The 24263-nt window shown below is 37.4% G+C and overlaps 2 protein-coding genes across 5 annotated transcripts in view; both read right to left on the minus strand.

Moving 5' to 3' along the window:
* The window catches only part of LOC134542227 (unconventional myosin-IXAa-like), a 79559-nt gene extending 70847 nt beyond the window's left edge, over positions 1 to 8712 (minus strand). For 2 of the 4 annotated variants that reach the window (XM_063386315.1, XM_063386312.1), the window contains exons 1-2: positions 7703 to 8712; positions 1226 to 1469 (exon numbers count right to left, since the gene is read on the minus strand). In XM_063386315.1, coding sequence (XP_063242385.1) covers positions 1226 to 1469; positions 7703 to 8001 — 543 coding nt within the window. In that variant the 5' untranslated portion in view covers positions 8002 to 8712. The remainder of the gene's footprint in view (positions 1 to 1225; positions 1470 to 7702) is intronic. The other 2 variants (XM_063386314.1, XM_063386313.1) reach the window with 1 other exon arrangement.
* A 3876-nt stretch (positions 8713 to 12588) lies between these two features.
* On the minus strand, positions 12589 to 24150 carry LOC134542003 (filaggrin-2-like). The gene is made up of 2 exons (XM_063385791.1): positions 24046 to 24150; positions 12589 to 21195 (listed from the first exon to the last, which is right to left on the minus strand). Exons 1-2 carry the CDS (start codon positions 24055 to 24057, stop codon positions 16603 to 16605), a joined length of 4605 nt encoding a protein of 1534 aa, XP_063241861.1. The 5' UTR covers positions 24058 to 24150; the 3' UTR covers positions 12589 to 16602.
* Between the last annotated feature and the right edge of the window lie 113 nt (positions 24151 to 24263).

Consider the following 24263-nt stretch of genomic DNA (forward strand, 5'->3'; position numbering starts at 1 on the left):
GTCATATATAAGATTATATAAATATATAATGTACGTCATATTATATAAGTTTTAGTAACTTTAATCATCCCTCACCATCCGGACCAGGGCTGTGATGGATAAAGGAATAAACGGATGACAGAAATCTTCATTAATGCATAACTACAGTAACGTGATTTCTCTGTCGGCTTGGGATCGAAAATTAAAATAAAATATTTTTAAAGTAAATAATATATACACACTGTATTTAACTTTACAAAACAATCAATATAAACTTCAATACAAATCAGACTAGTAATGTACAAAAATGTATTCTAAGTATAGGTACTGCAAATACATATGTACTTCTACTATACATAAAAAGTTACTTTAAAATAATCTGTAATTTCCTTCTGTGTGTTCGAGGTTCAAGCTTTCACAGAAATGTTCTGTATCGAAGGGTGTAAAAGTAATACTGGGCAATTTCAAGGATGTCTGTTCGTTGATACTTTTTTTTTTACACTATGATGGATAACAAGAAATTGACAGTTAAATAAGTGTAAGTTAATCAAAGTTTTACAGAATTAATACTTTTCTTAGCTGGGAAGAAATACACTGTCTACAATGTTGTGAATAAAGCTCACTACTTTATCTTCACTCCTAGTTAATACTCATTGTAAACAGATTGCAATATCAAAATTCCATCACAATTCCTGACATTAGAGGAAAACTGAGAACCTCTTGCCTCCAAGGGCTGTGCCCACTTGGGCACAACTAGCGTGCAAAAAAACTTCAAAAGAAACCCACACAATTCAAAAACTGCTCGAGATATCCTAGTAATCCTTTTCAAGCGTTGACATTTAAGAAAATGTCGAGGTGAGAATGGTATGTCTATATTTTCCATTATGTTTTTTTTTGTTTTAAACTGTAATTTTTTTGGAGAATGTTAAGAGGATAAGATTGGTACATGTAAAATCATTACGTCTTTATCCCCAATTATATGGCATAAAATTTTAGGATAACCATTAACGCCCCTAGTTGGATTGAGCAACGCGCGTGATTCTAAAGCCTTGAGCTTAGGGGCAATACCACATTAGCTGCACCAGCGAGTGTCGCGCTGGCGGGGCGGACTCCTAAAGCCTTGACGTCAGGGGCAATACCACATTAGCTGCACCAGCGAGCGTCGCGCTGGCGGGGCGGACTCCTAAAGCCTTGAGCTCAGGGGCAGTGCCACACTAGCTGCACCAGCGAGAGACGGCGGCCGCACCTTGAAGGGGTTGACGGCGATGAGGATGGAGCCCACGTAGGTGTAGATGTGTCCCGCGGTGAAGCGGGCCCGGAGGTTCTCCAGCAGCGTGTGCTCGTTGAGGTCCGGCAGCTGGCAGAGATCCGGGTACTCCCGGTCCTTGGGCTGGTACAGGAAGCGGTAGAAGTAGTCCCGGATCAGCTGCGGGTCCATGGTGAAGCTGTCCGTCCACAGGCAGTCGTTCAGCTTCTCCCGCAGGTAGAACCTGCACAGTGCGTTCCGGCATCTCTCACCGGCCACAGTCCCTGAAAACCTTTATTTTTCCGATGTTTTGTTGGTCGTGAAGCATAATATTTACACCCCCATGAGCACATGTCCAAAATCATGATTCTAAAAAGTACATTCGTGCAACATGATATCTTATATGAAATTAATTTCTACTACACCATGAGTACATGTCCAAGTTCATGATTCCAAAAAGTACATTCTTGCAACATGATATCTTATATGAAAATCCTTTCTACTAAACCATGAGCACATGTCCAAAATCATGATTCTAAAAAGTACATTCGTGCAACATGATATCTTATATGAAAATCCTTTCTACTACACCATGAGCACATGTCCAAAATCATGATTCTACAAAGTACATTCGTGCAACATGATATCTTATATGAAAATCCTTTCTACTACACCATGAGCACATGTCCAAAATCATGATTCTAAAAAGTACATTCGTGCAACATGATATCTTATATGAAATTAATTTCTACTACACCATGAGCACATGTCCAAGTTCATGATTCTAAAAAGTACATTCGTGCAACATGATATCTTATATGAAATTAATTTCTACTACACCATGAGCACATGTCCAAGTTCATGATTCCAAAAAGTACATTCTTGCAACATGATATCTTATATGAAAATCATTTCTACTACACCATGAGCACATGTCCAAAATCATGATACTAAAAAGTACATTCGTGCAACATGATATCTTATATGAAAATCATTTCTACTACACCATAAGCACATGTCCAAAATCATGATACTAAAAAGTACATTCGTGCAACATGATACCTCAATAAAAATCATTTCTACTATATTTACTAATTTGATTATATTATTTGTTAATTTTTGCAAAATTTTCTTAAGTACCTATTAACTTATATTTAAACTTTTATACCGTAACATTTTGGCTCTATGATTCTCAGGGCTGCTATAAGTCCAATAAGGAAAGTCTACGCAACCACTCTGCAGGTAAATCAAATGAAAAAATAATTTCCATTGCCTTAAATCACGAGCGTGCTGGCAGGAAACAACTTTCCACTTTTTCGTGTGTAAGTCAAGCTTTTAAAAATAATTTTATTTTTGTTTCTGAATGATGAATTTATATAATGTAACACAATTACTTAAATATTTCACCTGAGTGTTTTGTGTCAAACTTTTTTTTGACAAACATTAAAGAAAACAAGAGCAGTGGTAAATATTCATAGTGATTACCAGAAAAAATGTTTTGTGTATTTTTTTTTTGCACTTTGCCATCTTAATAGGTGTAAGGTTTTTGTATGATTTTTCCTCAAAGGGAAATTTTTCCAGCGAAAGTTAGGTTCTAGTAGGTATAGGTAATCATATCTAAAATGAAAGGTTTTGTTATGTTGAGATGGCCACATTTAAAATAGAGTAAAATCAAAACAATGTTAAAATATTTAAAACCTAACACCAATGTGTATTTTATCACTACTGTATTCTGTAGTGTTTGTTAGTTGCCAAAGGTTTTGAAATCAATAGAAAATAGTGAAGTTTCAAACCTCAAAACAAATTAGAGGGAGTCGTTTGGTATTCGCCAGTAATGCGTAAACCTCTACCTTGGTAACAAGAAAATTCATGTGTTCTCATCAATTTTATTAAAATACTGTTCATCTTGTTAAACTTCACTAAACAGATAATACATTTAAAAGTTTTCACACACGTTATAAATTATACTTCTATGGTAGGTATTACTAAATATTAACCTGAAACATTTTAAAACCTATATTATAACAGTAAGTATATGTTTGTATATATTCGTTTTTGCTTAAATCACTGAAATCAATCTGTGAATAATTACTAAAAACAAACCTTAACCTTTTTGAGCTGGTTCAACATGATTATTATATAATATTAATATAAGGTTGTTTAAAAAAGTTTTAAAAAAAATTCCAGTGACGAGACTTGAACCACGTTCTTTAAGGTTATCAAGTGCGCACTTTACCGCGATGCTACCGAGCCCATTTACATATTGCAAGGAGAATATGTATTATAATCATTGTAATGAAAATAAAAAATTTTCTTACATCAGATCACTCTATACTTTGACTACTTTAGTTTACCAAATATATTCCAGAGTAGTTTCACTAACACAGTTTCATTGGTATGTACCCTAATGTTTACAAAAGTGACTATATATGGGTTTGAGTATCTACACGTAGGTCCGCCATCTTTGTGTCACATTTCCATTCATCGACTTCCGTTCCATTTTCACTAAATTACTCCCACCAAATGCTGTATACTGAGAGATAAGATATTTACACGTCAAAATTAAAAAAATTAAAGTTAAAATAATTAAAATTTAAAATTGACATGTAGTTTCCCATCTGAGGCAGGGTCTAAATGGATGGACTGGAGCTGACACACATATAGTACCTAGCCGGCTGCCCTACCCAAGGGACAGACCTGTCGTTGCGGCCAGCCTGAAGAACGCCAGGTGAGGTTATGGAGCAGCAACAGAATGAACAGGAGTATTCAGAGAAAACCCACAAGCCACGGCAACGTCCACCACGTTTCCCACTTGCGAAAAATCTGGGTTTGATCCCGCCAGAAATCGAACCTGGATTGCTTTTTGGTGGGAGGCGAGTGTTCTAATCACTCAACCCAGTGCCTCCTAATAATTAAAATTGCTGTGTCCCTACTTAAGTTGTTACAGTGATTTTAGAATTTTTTTTTGCAAATTTTTTTTGGACTTTATCACCCGACCGACTTAATCACCTGACCGATTTCATCACCAGAAAGACTATCACCCGACCACCATATCAAATTACAAGTTACAAGAGCAACTGGTCTGTAAAAAAAATATTTTGCGAGGTATTTTTAAGTTCCTTTAATCAACCTTGATAGTCCTTCAAAACTGCATTGAGGTATTTGAACTAGTTTCTTGATGCTTTACCATTTTAATGGTGTATTAGATTTGGTTAGTGTTTTACATTCCAGGTTGACACGGTCAGGCCATCTGAATCTATAACAATTTGTAACATACTTTCAAATTTAATTACTGAAAATAGGTAATGAAAACTTTTGCTGAATTTCTGAATTAGTTCTATCTTATGGGTTTTTGACTATTTATCAATTAAATAAAATAGTTTGGTACATGCCCCGTGAAATATATTCTTCTGTTGCCCCAACACATGTCAAAATACCCTCGTACAATCCAAATAACAGCAGCACATATGCACACTTTTATTTAACTCACCCTGTGAGAATTTGCTACCTGAACAATTTCATACTGAAGATATAAACAAACTGAAATTGTCCCTGGCTATATCATAGCACTTAAAACCAGAGCGAAACGATTCGCAGTCACCAGATGTTATGTGTGCTGACGATTGCGGTCAAACGAATTTCTAATCAAAACGATCTAAATGGTTTTGTTGTGGCTTGACCCAGACCAGCAAGCTGTAAGTTCGTTCCCCACGAAAATTACTTCACTTATTTTGCGAGTCGCCGCAAGACACAACCGGTCAGGGCAGTATCTAACGACAGGCTGGTTGTAATGTGCAAAAACCTCCCATAAAATGATAGGTAGTCGCCTGGCCTAACAAACCAATCAGAACAGACATGATCTTGTATGGTAATAGAAGTACCTTATTTTATGGCGCACATTTCTTGACTACATGACTATTGACTGGAATTCGCAACAAATCAATTCCAAGAAACGTGAGACAAATGGAAGTTCACCTTGACGCTAGCCGAGCATGTCAGATATACAACAGAAGTTTGTAGGATGATTACAACACAGAAATACTAAAACTGCAGGGAAATCCAAAATAATGCATGCTACAAAAAGTTACAATCATACCCCTGTTAACCTAACCAACAAAAAAATTTTAATATTCTAACATTGCAGCTTTTCCATAAATAAAATAATAAAATTCCGAAAATTGTGCTTTTCAGTACATACCCCGAAAGCAGCATTTATACACTTCTACCGGGTTCTGAGAAATTACAGTTTATAGTTTACATTACAAAACCTGTGCATTTACGTGGTCGTCGCCATTGCATTGCCTATCCTATGATTTTCCATATAAAAGAATGAGTTTATTTTGGAATTAAATTTTGTGATGCAGTGGAAGGTAAATAAATATTTTTAAAATATGTGAGTTCCTACTGTGTATCCAAGCCTAAGCATCAACCCTTGACAGGGATGTATTTTAGCAGTATGGAGATGCTCCCAACATATTACCTGCAATAGTACATCACCTGATGTAAAAAAGTAATCATGCCAATATCTTTTGACGTACTAAATTAAAGCAGCGAGCATCATTTACCACAAGATCAATGTAAACAGGATTATGCCATCAGGATCAAGGGATGAACTTGGATACATGATACGAACAATTACCCTTACTTATTAAATCTACATGATGCCACATGAGTAAATTGCATCCGTGCGAAGCTGGGGCGGGCCACTAGTTACCAATATAACATTTAAGTTTGGATTATAAGTTCTCAACCTTGACCAATTAGAAAACTATTACCAGCAATAACATACCAATAACAGAGTTGTAAATGTAAAGAAAAATATGAATGTTTAGTTACATAATTTTAAAACAGGAGAGAAAAGGGTGTCAGCTATGTTACAAGCTCCATCTAGAATATTGTAAAATCATGTACCTACGTAAACTTTTTGTTAGGTTAGGTACATTTAAATCCCCGTAAAAAATAGTTTGGACTGTTGGTTAGGTTATCTACATCTAAAATCCTGCAAAAAAACAATTTTAACTGTTGGGTTGGTTAGCTAAATTTAAAATAGTGTAAATAATGTGGACGGAGTAAAAGTTCCGTACCTATGACATATTTAAGTTCATCCCTTGATCCTGATGGCATAATCCTGTATACATTTATCCTGTAGTACCGGTACATGATACTTTCTGTTTTAATTTAGTACCTTGAAAGATCCTGGATATAACAAAAACTAAAAAATCATAAACCAATTTGTCAGGTCTTGTGGAATTTTTTTCTTTCTTATTCAACTTATGATCATAATTCATAGTTATTTCTTAGTTTTTGCTATGTCCAGGATCTTTTCATGTACTACATAAAAACTGCATGTACCACAAGATCAATGTATAGAGTATAATACTATTAGAATCAAAGGATGAACTTGGATACGTGATACGGAATAAGTAAAAAGCGTTTGACCGTAGTTAATCCTTTCTTTGTTTCACAGCAGCCACTTCTCTACAAGATTTCTAAAACAGAAAATTTTCTTAAATTAATGATTTCAGACAATTACCTTGAACATCTTTTTGTACTCTATTAAACTATTCTTAGATAGCAAAAGTCACATTAAAGCCCTTGGAACAATGACTAATATGCAGATATGTTCTGTTACCCATGATATAACGAAACTGCTAATGTGCTGCCAATGAGACTTCTTATGCTGCCATATCATAGGTGGCCATTATTGTATATATTTTGTAAATAGGTGGTTATTGGTTATTACTGTACATTTTTGCAGAATATTTTATTATGTTATTTTTCATTTGAACTCAAGTGTTTTAATTAAACAGCATGATAAAAAAATAGTTTCTTATTAATAAATGATAACTTCTTGTTTGTCACTGTGCCTGCACATACATCTGTTGGGCATTTGATTGTTTTATGTACATGGTTCATAACTGCAAATAGAGGGTTCTGTGAATATCCAAGCTTATCCCTTTATCCTGATGACATTGATCCTGTGGTACATGAGACTTGCTGTTTTAATTTAGTACGTCAAAAGATCCTGGACATAATAAAACTTGTGATGTAACAATGCATTATGATCGTTAAATTTAATACGGAAAAAAATATCACAAGACCTGACAAAATTTGTTTGTATTATAATAGTCAAGTTTTTGTTTGATAAGGATCTATCATAATACTAAATTAATACACAGGATCAATGTAACCAGGCTAATGTCAACAGGATCAAGGGATAAACTTGGATACGTGATAAAGAACTTTTACCGCAGGCAAAAAAAGAAAACCAATCCTTCTGCAAGCTTCTGCTCTCCCAATTTGATACAGATCTGAAGCCACGTGATAGAAGCTAAGTCAAATTATAAACCAAATCTGCGTACCATTGGTTTCAGAGTGCCACGACCTTATATGGCATCCATTCCCTGTACAATTCCTCAGGTGCACTAAAGCAACTGCCGAGTGTTCAGGTAACTAACGGGGGAAAAATGGGCCTACCTGTAAAACTCCTGTTGTGAATGAAGAGTTTTGGGCCACAGCAGCATGAGCGCAACAGGACTCTCCGATGATCCGAGTCGACGTTCCTTGCATTCTTGTCCCACTGAATCGCCAATGACTTCAGCCAACTCATAACCTCCACCAGATCCATCAGACAGAGACAGTCGTTCCACAATACAGGAGACAATCTCTTCTGACGTTGTCTGCTTGCTGGCTTCCACTGAAAGTGCTTCATAGTGTTGGGATAAAGCACCTACGAAAACTTGAACTATGTATCGGTTGTTTTCGGAACCAGACATTTTATTGTCACACTACGGACAAATCCCGAGAAAGATCCGTGGAGAAGAAATTAAAATATGAGACAATCATAATGATCAACAACCTTGTTAATTTTTAACAGCGCCGAACGCAGATTCCTTGTAAGACCTTTGGTGACAGCAAATTTGACGATCGCTCAGCTCTCTAGATACGACACATTACAAACTCGTCGACGTTTATAATGGACAAAAATTAAAACGTAAACATTACTGGATATCACTTTCTTGTAAGACGAACACACGACACTATTTCAGGAACTTGTTAAATGTACAACCCAGAAGATTGGGGTCACATGCTGAAAGAACCCTGCCAGTATCCCAGACCATCACAAATGGTTTACTGTTCCACTTCACACGAGTAAAAAACAGTCACGTCTACACGCAATCGATCGCGACACAGCACTGACAAATTTTTCAAATAAATCTAAGCACGATGCCCAAACTGCATAAATATTTGACATTTGACTAGATACCATTTACTATCACCCAAAAATCGTCATCAACTTCTGTCGAAACAACTACAAAGTGTGTACTCAAAGACTTATCGACAGGGTAGTAAATAGCTTTTATAAAACGTTCACATAATTTTTGCTTGTGACATAAACTAGAGAAATATTGTACATAAACCTCAAAAATATAAAACACCACTTCCTACCATTTATGAATGAATGGTTGCCATAATACCATAGATAACTAAATACACGTTGCTTGAAATTTTGGATAGCTTCCCAAAATATTGGTAAAATATCTTGAAGGTATCAATTTATTTACACTTAACAAACTATTAAAAATGCAATCATTACATTAGCAGACAATCAAAGTTTATTTATAAGTTTAATTATCATATTTATCTCAAGAATATTATCATACAATAAATATTTTACGCCTATGCCTTACCCGGGACTCTAACCCAGGACCCCTCTCACAGAAAACTTATTCGTTATTTTGAAAATGAAATTTTAGTGTCAAGAAACAACAAGCTACAAACAAAAACTATTTTTAATAAAAAAAACTAAGGGATAGTGCTTTCACTGCTACAGATTTTGAATTATATGAATGTGTGTGTGTGTTTGTGAGTGTGTTACTGAGATTGTTTATGATTTAAAGAAAATTAAGACAGAAATTTAATTTATCTCGAATCAACTTATATTTAAGATTTATTTTAAAAATTCAATAACTGAACAAAAAAGTATTAATCATTGTTTTATGTCTCCTGCAATTTAGAACCAATTTTACTTCCAAATTTGCAGTATCTTAAGGGCATGGGTGTAAGTGTGTTATTGATTGTAGCAGTGACAATGTCTACAGCAAAAATGTTCAGGATCTGTGCATATTTAAATGCAAATATTTATTTAAAACAATATGACAAAATAAAAATTAGTATGCAAACAGGTCCTTACTGGAAGTGAAAAAGCAGCAGTCTTAGTTATACACATTACAAAATCTTTTAAGAAAGCGAAGCTCATCGATAAGCATTATTTTAAAAAAAAATTAGATTAATTATATTCTAATCACTTATATTAATATTATTATTAGGTAGATTTCGAAATAACACTACCCATTGCAATCCATACCACTGTGTGATTTAAAAAACATAGTGAAACGCTACCGTTTAACATAAGTGTATTAAACGTTGCATGAATAAATGTAGAAAACTGACAACACCCATTGGCGCTCCTTCCTTCCACACAGACCACTATGGTGCATCGACATCGCACCTGAACCTGTGCGACCAGAACACACTATTAGTGCAATGCAGAGCACCACAAACAAGTCGATTGTCGCCCGAGTGGTAATCGACACAGATTTATTCATTTAACTTATGTAACTAAGGAATGATAGACAATGTTTACAGAATATTAATTACACATTCTGTAATATAACTACTTTCTGGATTAGCACGACTCGACTGAAAACATGGCATGCAGTTTTTCTATGCATACGAACCATTTTCGCGAGAAGCGAGCCGGGGTAGCGCGTGGAGGCCGCGGCCTCGGGCAGTTTGCCATAATCTCGAGTCAGGACCAGTCGCATCCGCACTGCTGAGCCCTTCAACCTTTGTTTCAGCACTAACCAAGTTTCATCCATTGTATAACTTTTTCAAAATCCTTTTACATCGGTTCTACAGCTAGCCCTTCACAGCTGGCTTGAACTCACCAGCCATGCAACTTAATAATGTGTGCGCACGCAAGGATTGTTTCAATTTGCTACATCATTTTTGCGATTTTAGTCTGAGTATAAGTCGCGGCCCAGACCTCATGTAATAGACTATGTTGATATCCCAACATGTTAAGTCATTATTTTGTATTCATGCTAGTACGCATTTAAGGGTATTTGTATTTGTTACGCGGGTTTAACCAATGGGGGATGGTCACCATGCGGTGTTAAAGGTGTAGTGTTTTACGAATGTTGTATTGATGTCGTCCGGCCGAAGGCCACCCTAAAGCCCGACCTGCAACCGCCAGTATCCGACCCCACTAACGGTACGCGCCCCTAGCCATGGCCCACCCGAGTCAGGCGAGCGCTGCGGAACATAGGTATAATCAACGCCCTTAACTTAATCGGCAAGACAAACCAAGTCACGTACACTGTAAATTCAATACACTTTAAAGAATACACCACTTTAAATTAACAACACCATGCAACACAAGTGCGACGTAGGAGTGCCCGGATCACTCACGTGTAGTTTTTTAATAAAACAGCTGTGAGTGCTCCCCTTGCGGCCTTCAGCCTGATTTCAATAGTGTAATATGTGCCTTAATTAAAACCGCCCCAAATTAGCATTTATCATTCGCCACTGGAGCAGTCATCAAGCGACGAACAGTCTCCAGTGTGACTGATAATTCAAACTTATTTTTTACAAACTTGTTACATGTCATTTCTAAAACATATATATATATATATATATATATATATATATATATATATATAGAGAGAGAGAGAGAGTTAATTATTAAGTTTTATTGTGTGAATTTAGAGCCACTTACATTTTGTTATTAATATAATTTTTTACGAATAACGGAACTTTAGAAACTCTGGCAAGACGGGATGCTCACCCCTCCCCTCACGCCAGGGCCAGACGCCAGTACAGCGCGACTCGCGGACTGGGACGGACGCACGTCCCACGGGGAGACATCATCCTTTGTCTTCAATGAACTTCCTTCTGGTAACTATAGTCAAACTTCAAAACCTTTTTTAATTACTCCCCGTGTGCGCCCGGTCCTTTTCCTGTGTAGGGCCTATCCCAGCCACGTAAACATAACACGCCCCGCACAACGCATTACATGGGGCAGTGCAACATACGGCACGGGCCGACTCCCGCCATACCAAACTTTCAATTAACTGCCGAGGGCACAGGCACTGGCTACATCTAATCGAAGACTTTACTTATTTTAATAGTGAGCCGCGGTCCACACAGAGGTGGGCCCGCGTGTCACCGTTCACAAATTACGGGATTGGCCGACTCCAATCAAACTCTCTCCCTCAACCTCGACTGGCGTGAGGACGTAACTTTAGTGATGGCGCGTCAGAGCGCCCAGTGTATAATGACAGTGCACTTTATGTAGGGAAATCGTGTGAATGTAATTGCAAGTGTAACTACTACGTAATTAAATTTCCACTCTGCACATTCCGTGCGCGACGTGTAAACGATTGTTCAAAACCGTGTACGTTATTTGCAAACCTCCCCAATCCAGTTAGGGATCAGCATCCTATGCTGTGTAGGGCCAGTGGTACAGCAGGCATTAGGGACCCCTACCATCACGACCACCGCCGCCGTTCCTAGTGGGCCACGCAGGGGCCTTCGGACCTCACGACCCACCTCGTGGCTAACCACCGCGTTAGCCTGGCGCCCTCCCAGACACGTCTCTTTGCAAGAAAACAACCTTCCCGCTAGGAACCCTGCCGAGTCTCGAACACGAGAACCCGGGCGACGGCAGTATCAATTGTGTAACTTGTGTGCATGTTCCAAATGCAGCATTCCAGCAATTCCTGCTCACCACTAGTTCTACCTAATGCCAGAAGGACGTAATTAGCTCACAGTATAACTACATATTTGTAGTCATAACCACATGACTCTGTATAACGAGTCATGTTAAGTCTAGACTTTAGAGTAGCAGTAGCACCATGTATGAGTGACACAAGCCATTAAAAACTTTCATACCAGAATACAAATGTTATAATTCTGTAACGAGCCAGACAGCTCTTTAGCATAGCGCCACTAGTAGCTGTAACAGCAGTGGATACCTCTGTCTGACATCACCTGCCAGCCGACCACATAGCAACGTTGCATCTTGAGACTATCCGTGCTATACCTGTGGTTTTATTTATTCGTTATAGATATTTTATGTATAACTTTATTATTAAGTCTCAAGGAATATTGGCAGTTTACTTTTATATAATTGTATGCATTACTCATAGCTAGGTATTTAAGGCTTTTGTGTAGCACTTTTGAATGTGTGAGCTAGGCAGGTGGTCGCCCTGCTCACCAGCCTCAAACTGGCTGCCACGCTGGTCATTTATATGCAGCACCTCTTCACAAACATTCATACCTACTTCAAGTTCCACTCTGATGCCAACCTTCGTACTTCAGCTTCACTCTTAGTCCGTTTTTGACCCTTTAACCTGAGCTAGGGTGTAACGAACACATAAGTACACTTAGTCAAACTTAATCTACATCTTTCCTCACAAACACTTATAAACTCCGAATCTCTGCTCATTAAAGTAAAATTAAGTAACCTGCTGTAAGGTTCAAGCCTCAGTAAATTCTGTGAAATGTGACAGCAAAGCATAGAATTCAGAAAACAAAAATTTTATTATAATATTTTTTAATTCATTCAATCACAGTTAAGGTTATAATAGCCATTTTCCAACAAAAGTAAATTATGATTTACAATTTAACTTCAGGAACAGGATAACTTACATGAGGCTACAATGTCAACTTTTTTTAGTATCGTGCGCATGCCTTCATATCCAGCTGCTTGGAACTGGGAAAAACATCTTCCCATTGAGATCACCACAACTCATATCTGTTCACCTTGTAGATCATAAAAACTTTTCTACACTTTGTACGCACATATTGTGTCTGTTTCTGTTTCTACTTTCGTCGATTGATGCAGATAAACATCAGTTTTAACAGTGACAAAGAACTTATGACTAGGATTAGGTCACCTGTATATTTGTTTGACGCAAGAAGTTGACTTAACTTTGTTCCTTGATGGTTAAAAAACAGAACTGCAAAATCCTGGTCAGGGCTGTGACGTTGAGATGGCGGTGAGGAGGTAGACACTTCAAGCATTCGAACAACATGCCATGCCTAGACATCCATATAGCCACGAGACTAATTTATTGTTTCTTTCCCCTTTTTTCTCAGCCTACTCGCCTCCCACTCCCCACTCTTTTAATATTCCTGGTTGCCTGCTAATGAATTATGCAATGCTCATGAGCAATGAAATTTGTAGGGTGCTCTATTATCTCTTGTCTTAGATGCCTCGCCCTTCTTCAGATTACAGTCATGGATCTGACAATATGAATTTCAAAAAAAAAAAAAATCAGTCTGTGCTAGGGTTTGCCTCTTGACTTTGTTTTTCTAATGTGCGGATGGTGTTTGCAATTCTTAACTTTCTACGGTTTACTATACACTGCAACAAGCCTCGTCTTACTGTGCTCACATTAATATGAATGTCTTTAATCTCGAGTTGGGTGTCACTTTAGCTGAGGATTTGACACCACTTAAAACCCAAGTATGGTACAAACGGATTTTAATAGGTCTTATATATGTTGTGGAGGGAGGCCCCCAGAATACTAAGCTAAAAGGGTTTTGTCCAATGCGCGTTAGTTTTCGCGAAAATGATAGTTAAAGTTTTATACGAACATTTTACACAGGTAGCTACATTTTCCGATGCGCCAGGCGAGCCAGCCTAGCCTAGTTGGTGAGGCTCTTGCCTAGCAGCCGGCTGGTCAGGGTTCGCTTCCTGCTCATATAAATTTTATTTTTTGATTATTTCATAATTTTATAATAATTCTTATTTTAACACTAGCGACGATGTATTAAATTCGTACTTGAAGTGTATTAAAATCACATATTGAATAGCATTAAATATAACAATGAGTGAATGATGTGTTATAGTTCATTAGTTCCTGACCATTTATTTCCCCTTTAAAATATTAAAATCCCACACAAAGAGTATGCAGATAATATAACATAAACATGGCGTACTTTAAACTCTACAAATTCCAAAAGGTATAAGTCATGAAAAATAAAGCATATATTAAACAGTAATTTAGTCCTTCTTTTTGCTACAATTCTTACAATAGGGAAGATTGGTTTAATTCGGTTACAAAACACTGAAAATAAATAACACAAAATACAAAGAATTTGATGTGGAAATCCACAAAGGAGAAATCCGCTGCCATGTGTTTGGTTTGCGGGGGGGGGGGGGGGGTGTTTCATCTCGAACCCATGCATTCGGTACGAAACACTCGCGGATTAAATAGTGGTGCACTGAAATGATCTCTAAGATAAAAAAAAAAAACACCGAGGGCACTGATGTTACATATAAGTTATATTCATGAGAACTTGCATCCCTTAAAACTAAAAGTCAGAACCACTACAATTACATTTTTAATTCAAAACTTGTTTAAAATAATTATAATTTGATGCAGAAAGTTTTAAGGTAAGTAAAAAAATTTTGTGAGGTAACAAACTATTTTTAAATTACTCCATTCAAGTTGATTAATAGACAGTCAACATTTTATTTACAAATTTGATTCGCAGTATATGTATCATGTATGTATGTATGTATGTATGTATGTATGTATGTATGTATGTATGTATGTATGTATGTATGTATGTATGTTGTGTGTATGTATATGTGTGTGTGTGTATATATATATATATATATATATATATACACACACACACATATATATATATATATATATATATATATATATATACACACACACACACATAAAGTTTGTTGCAAGAATGTCTTAGCAAACTGAATTTCTAACACATTTCCAAAAGTTTTTTACATGAAACTAAAGTACCTAATTTGCTGTTAGCTTAAATCGTAAGCAAGATTCAAAACTTAATTCAACGACAGTGGTGATAATTTGTTACTAAATGGATTCAAATCATCAATATCCATTAACTGGCATGAGCGGAGAGAAAAATGATAATCAAGATAACAAAATTGTTTTCTCATTATGTTCATTTATATATCAAATAAAACTCACACTATGTTGGTACTATCTGTGGTGTTTTTTTTTTGTTTTTTGTTTTATTAAATAATGTTGTCAAATCGTTCTTTATTATTGTTGGCTCATGTCAGACAATGAAAAAAAAATACATTAAAATTCTTATTGTTATAGTATTAAATAAGTATACTCTAAAAATCTAAAAAAATAATATAGGCTTACAGCCACAGTGAACTAGCATACAATTCTCAGCATGGATTCAAAAAATCGTCATGGCTTGGTCAAGAAAATGGACTCACATATATGTCAACAACTTTTCCAGGATAAGTTTATCTCTAAAAGTAGTAATACTAATTCTACCAACAAGTTAGAACTATATTCTGATTATCAAGAGTATTTTTTACGAGGCACGGCCACGAGGCAGTCCACTGGGCCTCCTAGCAGTATGGTGGCCTGACCCCCAGTTGGGTCAGGGCCTATTGACATGGCACATTCATTTTGGAATTAGCAGGATCCTCTCTACCCCATCCACTCCTATAACTTCCTCCTTCCTCGATGCTTTATAATCGATGCCTTAGCCTTTTGAGAATTCTGCGGGCTCCCAGAGGCTATCGCGTGGAGTGGTGTAACAAGGACGTCATTGTTCTGGGAGCTTCGGGCATCTATATTGACATTGATGAAACGACAGGAGGGCAGATCATTCCAGAAGGGGGGCTGAGGGGTATAAAAGTGACTATACCACCCTTCTGGGCCATGAAGTGAAGAGGGTGCGTGACTCCTTGATGAGCGAATGCGGATGCCAATCGATGGGCTTCGTGTGTAGATTGCGGTGTATCAGGGACTGTGTCACAGCACAGACAAGTGAGAAATGTTGAACAGTGTGCTGGGACATAGATGCGAGGTAAGAGACGAGCAGAAGGGAGAATCACTGTTGAGCCGAGCTCCATTGGGGAGAGTGAACCATGAACTGAATAAAGGAGTGATTTATTTATGGGCAGACATTTTAAGTGTTTTGATTAAATTAATAGTGTCGGTATTAGTAGCAAATAAAATTGTAATTAATTAATTGTACTATCCTTTCCGAACCGGTTTTCCCACATGTAATAGTATTTTGCATATGTTAGACACGTATGTACACACACATATATATGTATCACAAGCTGCTTTACACACAGGAGTGCCTCACTGCACAAACAAACACCCAAGCATCAGATTCCACAGACTCCATCTTTCAAACATGTGTGCTTTTTTTTTTTAATTCATACAAAAACTCTCCATCAGCGAAACCACTATTCTGATCCCGAAATTCCAAAAATGATAAAATATCACATACTTAATATATGAAGATATATTAAAGCACTAGTCCTCGTCTTCGTAATAACATCAATCTCTGTCATCATCATCAGCATCATCATCTTCATCATCATCATCATCTTCATCATCATCATCATCATCATCATCAAAGTCGCAGTCATCATCGTCATAAGTGTCATGTCGATAATTTCCATGACCACCATGCATGTGTATATGATCTTTATGCCTAAGGATGTGATAACCTTGAGCTGAACTGAGACTACCATTACCAGATCTGTGACCTCTCTTGCCAGTGCTATGAACTCCTCTAGAGGAACTATGAACTCCTTTGAAGGAGCTATTTCCTCCATGACTAGAGCTGTGACCTCCTTCAGCAGAAACGTGACCTTCAGATGAAACGTGACCTCCAAGACCAGTAATTTGTCCTCCATAGTTAGAACTATGACCTCTATAAACAGAACTATTATCACATTGACCAATGCTGTGATATTCAAAACCTTTGCTGTGACCTCCATGGCCTGTGCTATTACCTCCATGGGGTATGGTAATATTTCCTTCAGCCGAACTTTCTTCTCCTTGGTCAGTGGTGATACCTCTATGCCTAGTGCTTTTTCCATGATGGCCCGAACTGCGACCACCTTGACTATCAATGATACTTCCAAGAGCAGTACTAATATCAACATGAAAACTGCTTTGACCACCATGTAGAGAAATATTTGCTTGTTTGCTGATGCTAATTCCTTCGTAGCCTGATCTGTGTTCTCGAAGTCCAGAACTCTTATCTCCATAGTTAATGGTCTGACTTCCTTTACCAATGCTTGGTACTCCAAGGCCAGTGCTATAATCTTCTTTGCCAGTGCTGTTTCCTCTATTACCAGATCTCGGACCTCCTTTACCAATGCTTGGTCCTCCAAGACCAGTGCTATTACCTTCTTTGCCAGTGGTGTGTCCTCTATTACCAGTTATCTGAATTCCATTATCAGTACTTGGTCCTCCGATGCTAGTGTTCTGACCTTCTTTGTCAGTGGTATATCCTCTATTAACAGTTATCTGAAATCCATTATCAGTACTTGGTTCTCCGATGCTAGTGCTCTGACCTTCTTTGCCAGTGATGTATTCTCTATTACCAGTTATCTGAATTCCATTATCAGTACTTGGTCCTCCGATGCTAGTGCTCTGACCTTCTTTGCCAGCGCTGTATCCTCTATTACCAGTTATCTGAATCCCATTATCAGTACTTGCTCCTCCGATGCTAGTGCTCTTACCTTCTTTGCCAGTGCTGTATCCTCTATTACCAGTTTTCTGACCTTCTTTAACACTGCTTGGTCCACCGAAGCTAGAGCTCTGACCTTCTTTGCCAGTGATGTATCCTCTATTACCAGTTATCTGAATTCCATTATCAGTACTTGCTCCTCCGAAGTTAGAGCTCTGACCTTCTTTGCCAGTGATGTATCCTCTATTACCAGTTATCTGAATTCCATTATCAGTACTTGCTCCTCCGATGCTAGTGCTCTGACCATCTTTGCCAGTGGTGTGTCCTCTATTACCAGTTATCTGAATTCCATTATCAGTACTTGGTCCTCCGATGCTAGTGCTCTGACTTTCTTTGCCAGTGCTGTATCCTCTATTACCAGTTATCTGAGTTCCATTATCAGTACTTGGTCCTCCGATGCTAGTGCTGTGACTTTCTTTGCCAGCGCTGTATCCTCTATTACCAGTTATCTGATTTCCATTATCAGTACTTGGTGCTCCTATGCTAGTGCTCTTACCTCCTTTGCCAGTGATGTATCCTCTATTACCAGTTATCTGAATTCCATTATCAGTACTTGCTCCTCCGATGCTAGTGCTCTGACCATCTTTGCCAGTGGTGTGTCCTCTATTACCAGTTATCTGAATTCCATTATCAGTACTTGGTCCTCCGATGCTAGAGCTCTGACCTTCTTTGCCAGTGATGTATCCTCTATTACCAGTTATCTGAATTCCATTATCAGTACTTGCTCCTCCGATGCTAGTGCTCTGACCATCTTTGCCAGTGGTGTGTCTTCTATTACCAGTTATCTGAATTCCATTATCAGTACTTGGTCCTCCGATGCTAGTGCTCTGACCTTCTTTGCCAGTGATGTATTCTCTATTACCAGTTATCTGAATTCCATTATCAGTACTTGGTCCTCCGATGCTAGTGCTCTGACTTTCTTTGCCAGTGCTGTATCCTCTATTACCAGTTATCTGAGTTCCATTATCAGTACTTGGTCCTCCGATGCTAGTGCTGTGACTTTCTTTGCCAGCGCTGTATCCTCTATTACCAGTTATCTGAATTCCATTATCAGTACTTGGTGCTCCGATGCTAGTGCTCTTACCTCCTTTGCCAGTGATGTATCCTCTATTACCAGTTATCTGAATTCCATTATCAGTACTTGGTCCTCCGATGCTAGTGTTCTGACCTTCTTTGCCAGCGCTGTATCCTCTATTACCAGTTATCTGAATTCCATTATCAGTACTTGCTCCTTCGATGCTAGTGCTCTGACTTTCTTTGCCAGTGCTGTTTCCTCTATTACCAGTTATCTGAGTTCCATTATCAGTACTTGGTCCTCCGATGCTAGTGCTGTGACTTTCTTTGCCAGCGCTGTATCCTCTATTACCAGTTATCTGAATTTTATTATCAGTACTTGGTGCTCCGATGCTAGAGCTCTGACCTTCTTTGCCAGAACTGTATCCTCTATTACCAGTTATCTGAATTCCATTATCAGTACTTGGTCCTCCGATGCTAGTGCTCTGACCATCTTTGCCAGTGGTGTGTCCTCTATTACCAGTTATCTGAATTCCATTATCAGTACTTGGTCCTCCGATGCTAGTGCTCTGACCTTCTTTGCCAGTGCTGTATCCTCTATTACCAGTTATCTGAATTCCATTATCAGTACTTGGTCCTCCGAAGCTAGAGCTCTGACCTTCTTTGCCAGTGATGTATCCTCTATTACCAGTTATCTGAGTTCCATTATCAGTACTTGGTCCTCCATGGCCAGTGTTATGATTTTTTTTGCCAGTGCTGTATCCTCTATTACCATTTCTCTGACCTCCTTTAACAGTGCTTGGTCCTCCAAGGTCAGTGTTATGTCCTCCTTTGCCAGTGCTGTATCCTCTTTTACCATTTCTCTGACCTCCTTCAACAGTGCTTGGTTCTCCGAAGCTAGAACTCTGACCTTCTTTGCCAGTGCTGTGTCCTCTATTACGAGTTCTCTGACCTCCTTTACCAGTGCTTGGTCCTCCAAGGCCAGGTTTATGACCTTTTTTGCCAGTGCTGTATCCTCTATTACCATTTCTCTGACCTCCTTTAACAGTGCTTGGTCCTCCAAGGTCAGTGTTATGTCCTCCTTTGCCAGTGCTGTATCCTCTTTTACCATTTCTCTGACCTCCTTCAACAGTGCTTGGTTCTCCAAGGCCAGTGTTATGACCTCCTTTGCCAGTGCTGTATCCTCTATTACCAGTTTTTTGACCTCCTTTAACAGTGCTTGGTCCTCTAAGGCCAGTGTTATGTCCTCCTTTGCCAGTGCTGTATCCTCTTTTACCAGTTCTCTGACCTCCTTTATCAGTACCTGGTCCTCCGAAGCTAGTGCTCTGATCTCCTTTGCCAGTGCTGTGTCCTCCATTATTACTGCTCCGAATTCCTTTGCCAATACTTCGTGCTCTAAGGTCAGTGCTGTGTACTCCATATCCAGAACTCTGTCCACCAAAGACAGTGTTATGACCACCCTTGTCAGCACTTTGTCTTCTATGGCCAGTGATTTGTTCTCCATAGCCAGTGTTTCGTCCTCCACAGCCAGTGCTTCCTTTGCTATTGCTTTGTTCTCCAAGTCCAAAGCTGTTTCTTCCAAGGCCAAAGCTGTGTCCTCTAAGGCCAAAGGTGTGTCCTCCACGGATAGCGCTCAGACCTCCTTGGCCTCCAAGGCCAATGATGTGACCACCATAGCGAGAACTCTGGCATCCTTCCCATTTGCTTTGTCCTTCAAGGCTGTGTCTTACATAACCAGAATTGTTTCCTCCATAGCTTGTGCTTTGACCACCTTTATCTGTGCTTTGTCCTCCAAAGTAAGTGCTGTGTCCTCCATAGCCAGAACTCTGTACACCATAGCCAGTGCTCTGGCTTCCTTTACCTGTGCTTTGTTCTTTAAGGCCAAAGTTATGACCTCCATAGCCAGTGCTTAGGCCTCCTATGCCAGTGGTTTCTCTTCTAAGGGCAGTACTATGTCCTCTAAGGCTAGTTTTGTATTCTCCATAGCCAGTGCTCTTATCTCCTTGGCCAGTGCTTTGACCTCCATTGTCTGTGCTAATTCCTACATTGCCAGAATTCTGTCCACCATAATCAGTGTTCTGACCACCCTTGCTAGTGCTTTGTCTACCAAGTCCAGTGCTTTGTCCTCCATAGCCAGAACTTTGTCCACCATAGCCAGTGCTCAGACCTTCTTGGGCAGTGCTTTCTCCTCCATGTCTGGAAGTTCGATTTGTATAGCCGAAGTTGTGGTCATATTTTTTAGAAGTGAAGCATTTTAGCCAACAATTGTGTGAATTGTGTGATCCGGGATGATAACTGGTATTATCGGTATTAACAGTGTTAGTTCTTATTGTTGAAGACGTTGTTAAATTCAGTACCATAACTATGGCAGCCACCTGCAACACATCAAACAGATTCATTGAAATTAGAATCATACAATGGTCCTTAGATGTTTTTTTTTTAAATTTGTATTGATTGGAGTGGGAAAAACAATCTACTAAACAAGGAGACTGCATTCTGTAAATTTTGTTATTTAAGAACTAACATGCTGATTTTCTTTTACATTCTATAACATTTGTCTTGTTTTATAATCGCAGAAGGTTGGCTGGTTTTATCTGTCACTCCACCCTCAAATGCCCTCCAGCCCCTCCCCCGTTTTCCCAACAAGTATAAACAGCCGAATGTCTCATCTTTTTTAAGCGAACCTCTTATTTAAGTTTACCCAAACAATAGATGGTGATGTTCATAATACACTTCATTGTGCGCGCACATGGTGTTCATGTGGACATGTAATCACATTCGCGAGGGAATCTTTGGAAACTTATTAGAGACAAATTACATAACTAAGAAAAGATAAAGCTAGAGTGGTACGTCTAAAGGTTATACAGCGATCTTAAGGTGACGGAACTGTGAATTTAATTATAGACTTCAAACCATTTTATTTACCTACTCGGAGTTTATTAATTTGTGTTATGTTGGAGGTTCTGGATTGAACGCGCGAATTCTTACCTCTTGAGATTTTGACCGCGCTTTTCCATTGCAACAGTGAAGAGTTTTGCTATTTATATTTTACAGTCAATATGTTTTATTCAACAATTTGGAAACATTAAAAAAACCTTATGTTTTTTAACAATTAATTTTTAATTTATATAAATATATCAATAGCTCATAAAACTTTGATATATCTTCAAAATTCTGAAACACTGTTGAGCTGCCACTAATTTCTTAAGTATGTATATAACCTAAATAGCTAATAACCTGCGACTTTGCTCGCGCCAATTTCAAGGTATTGCTGATATTTTGCCATTGTAATAAAAGTATGTGATTGAATAAAAAAAAAATTATTAAAGAAATAGGCTCAATAAATTGTCAGGTTTATAAAAGATTTCATTCACAACACAACCGTTTAAGTATGATAGTTCATAAAGTGGTTATGCGTAAGACTCTTTAAATTTTAGTATAGATCAAGTGTCCGATTTTCTAACTCTTGTTTTAGTGTGTTAGAGAATTTATTTGACCTTGATGAAATCACATATCTTTTTCATTTCATGAGATAGCCAAATTAAAAAATATAAATAAAATACGTGTCTTTTTTTAAATTAATTTTATGCACTTTCATTTATTTTGGTTATAGCTATGCTTAAAAAAATTAAATAAGGTTTGCCCTATTACAGATACCTACATTATTTTAATATTTTTTAAGACAATCCCATCTTTTTTTAAAATACAGAGTAAAGGTATCAATTTTTTTCTAACGTATTTGTTAATTCGTAGTTATACGTAGTATTACTTAAACAAAAATCCAGAATTTTTACCCCTCTCCTCTTTTCACATAGAGATGCCTAGTGAAAATTCATAACAACAGCTTTATTCATTATGGAAATATCAGTTATACAAATAAAACTAAACTCATCCGGTTATTTTTTTACGACAGATTTGAAATCAGAAATAATTTAAATAACTTACATTTATATTGAATTAAAATTTATCTTGCCAATACTGATTTAATGTATCCATAATGATTTTATTTTTTATTTTTTAGAAATTATTTAACCCATGTTTTAACTTAATTAGCGATATTTCGGACTATGGTGAATAAGAGAAGGTAGTTTAAGGTATGCTTACTAACCATTGCCAATATCTTAAATTATTTTTGTTTTGATCAGGAAATAATATTTTTAATGTTAAAATCATACTTACAATCCTTCACCCTTTACAAAGCAGAATTCAGCAAGAAGTTAAAAAGAGTTTGTAGATTTTGCATGTTTATAAATCATACCACATAAGTACATACCGCTTGATTAGGTTCACAGATATGACTTTTATAATAAAACTAAACTTACCGCCTTTTAACCCCTTTTGCGGCTGAATATAGATAAATGGTAAAGGTAAAAAAAAACATGCTATTAAAATAATAATAATGTACGTTATTCTCGATCAGTTTCTTAACTCCAGTTTAATTTGCTTGGATAGGTGATTAATGACTAAAACAAATGTACACCCGTTTCACCCCGTTTGGGGTAGAATTAAGAAATAAAATGACAAATTCGCGGTATTAATAATTATTTGAGTTATTCAAGCTCAATTTCTTACAGCCAGATTTTTTTTTTTTTTTTTTTTTTTTTTTTTTTTTTTTTTTTGCAATATAGATCTGATTTATTTTCTGTGATGAAATAAAACTTACCCAATTTTCAACCTCTTAAAATGCGTATTTTAAAATTAAGAAAAAAATCGTAACTCTATATGCTCGCTGTTCATTCTTAATTTCTAACCCTTAGATATAGTGGATTCGGAAGTATGCGTTTTTTCTTAAAACTTAACTTACACGCGGAAGCTCGCAAAGTGGTTATTTAAGAAAGTGCGGTTTATTATGTTTATTAGTGTTACCTACTAAATATTTACGTCGTACTTAATTAGTTTCCGGAAATATGATTATATAAATTAAATCAAAACTTACCCATAAAAACGAATTTCTACAAATTAAAAATATGCAATACCGATTTATACATGCAAGTTTTTCTTATTTCTGTTTTCAGTACAAAAAGCGTAAGGTTTCTGGATTAAGTATGTTGTAATTTGGAACCAAGGAAATAAATAATAAGGAACTATCTCTAGGTGAAGATTATATAAATAATATAAAATAATAAATAATTAAATAACCAAGATAAATCTCAGAATTTAATCTACAATGGGCCGAAAACTATAATGCTATTACAATGGCAAAGTTACTTCAGTTACTTACTTACCTGGGTCAACATCCTGTGGATATGTCATGAGCCTGCGATGTGTGTCGTGATGGCAGACTTGGTCGAATGACCCGCACTGCGGAAGTTCAAGGAGTTTATATGAACTGCTGCAACAATTACAAGGGTATGTTTCTGTGCTTCGTAGATATAAAAAGCCGCCTATCGCCGTTGTTAGAGTAACTGGAATCGCCAGCGGCCTGCGAGACCACTCCGATAAG

This window comes from Bacillus rossius, assembly GCF_032445375.1.
Source record: "Bacillus rossius redtenbacheri isolate Brsri chromosome 4 unlocalized genomic scaffold, Brsri_v3 Brsri_v3_scf4_2, whole genome shotgun sequence".
Taxonomy (NCBI): domain Eukaryota; kingdom Metazoa; phylum Arthropoda; class Insecta; order Phasmatodea; family Bacillidae; genus Bacillus; species Bacillus rossius.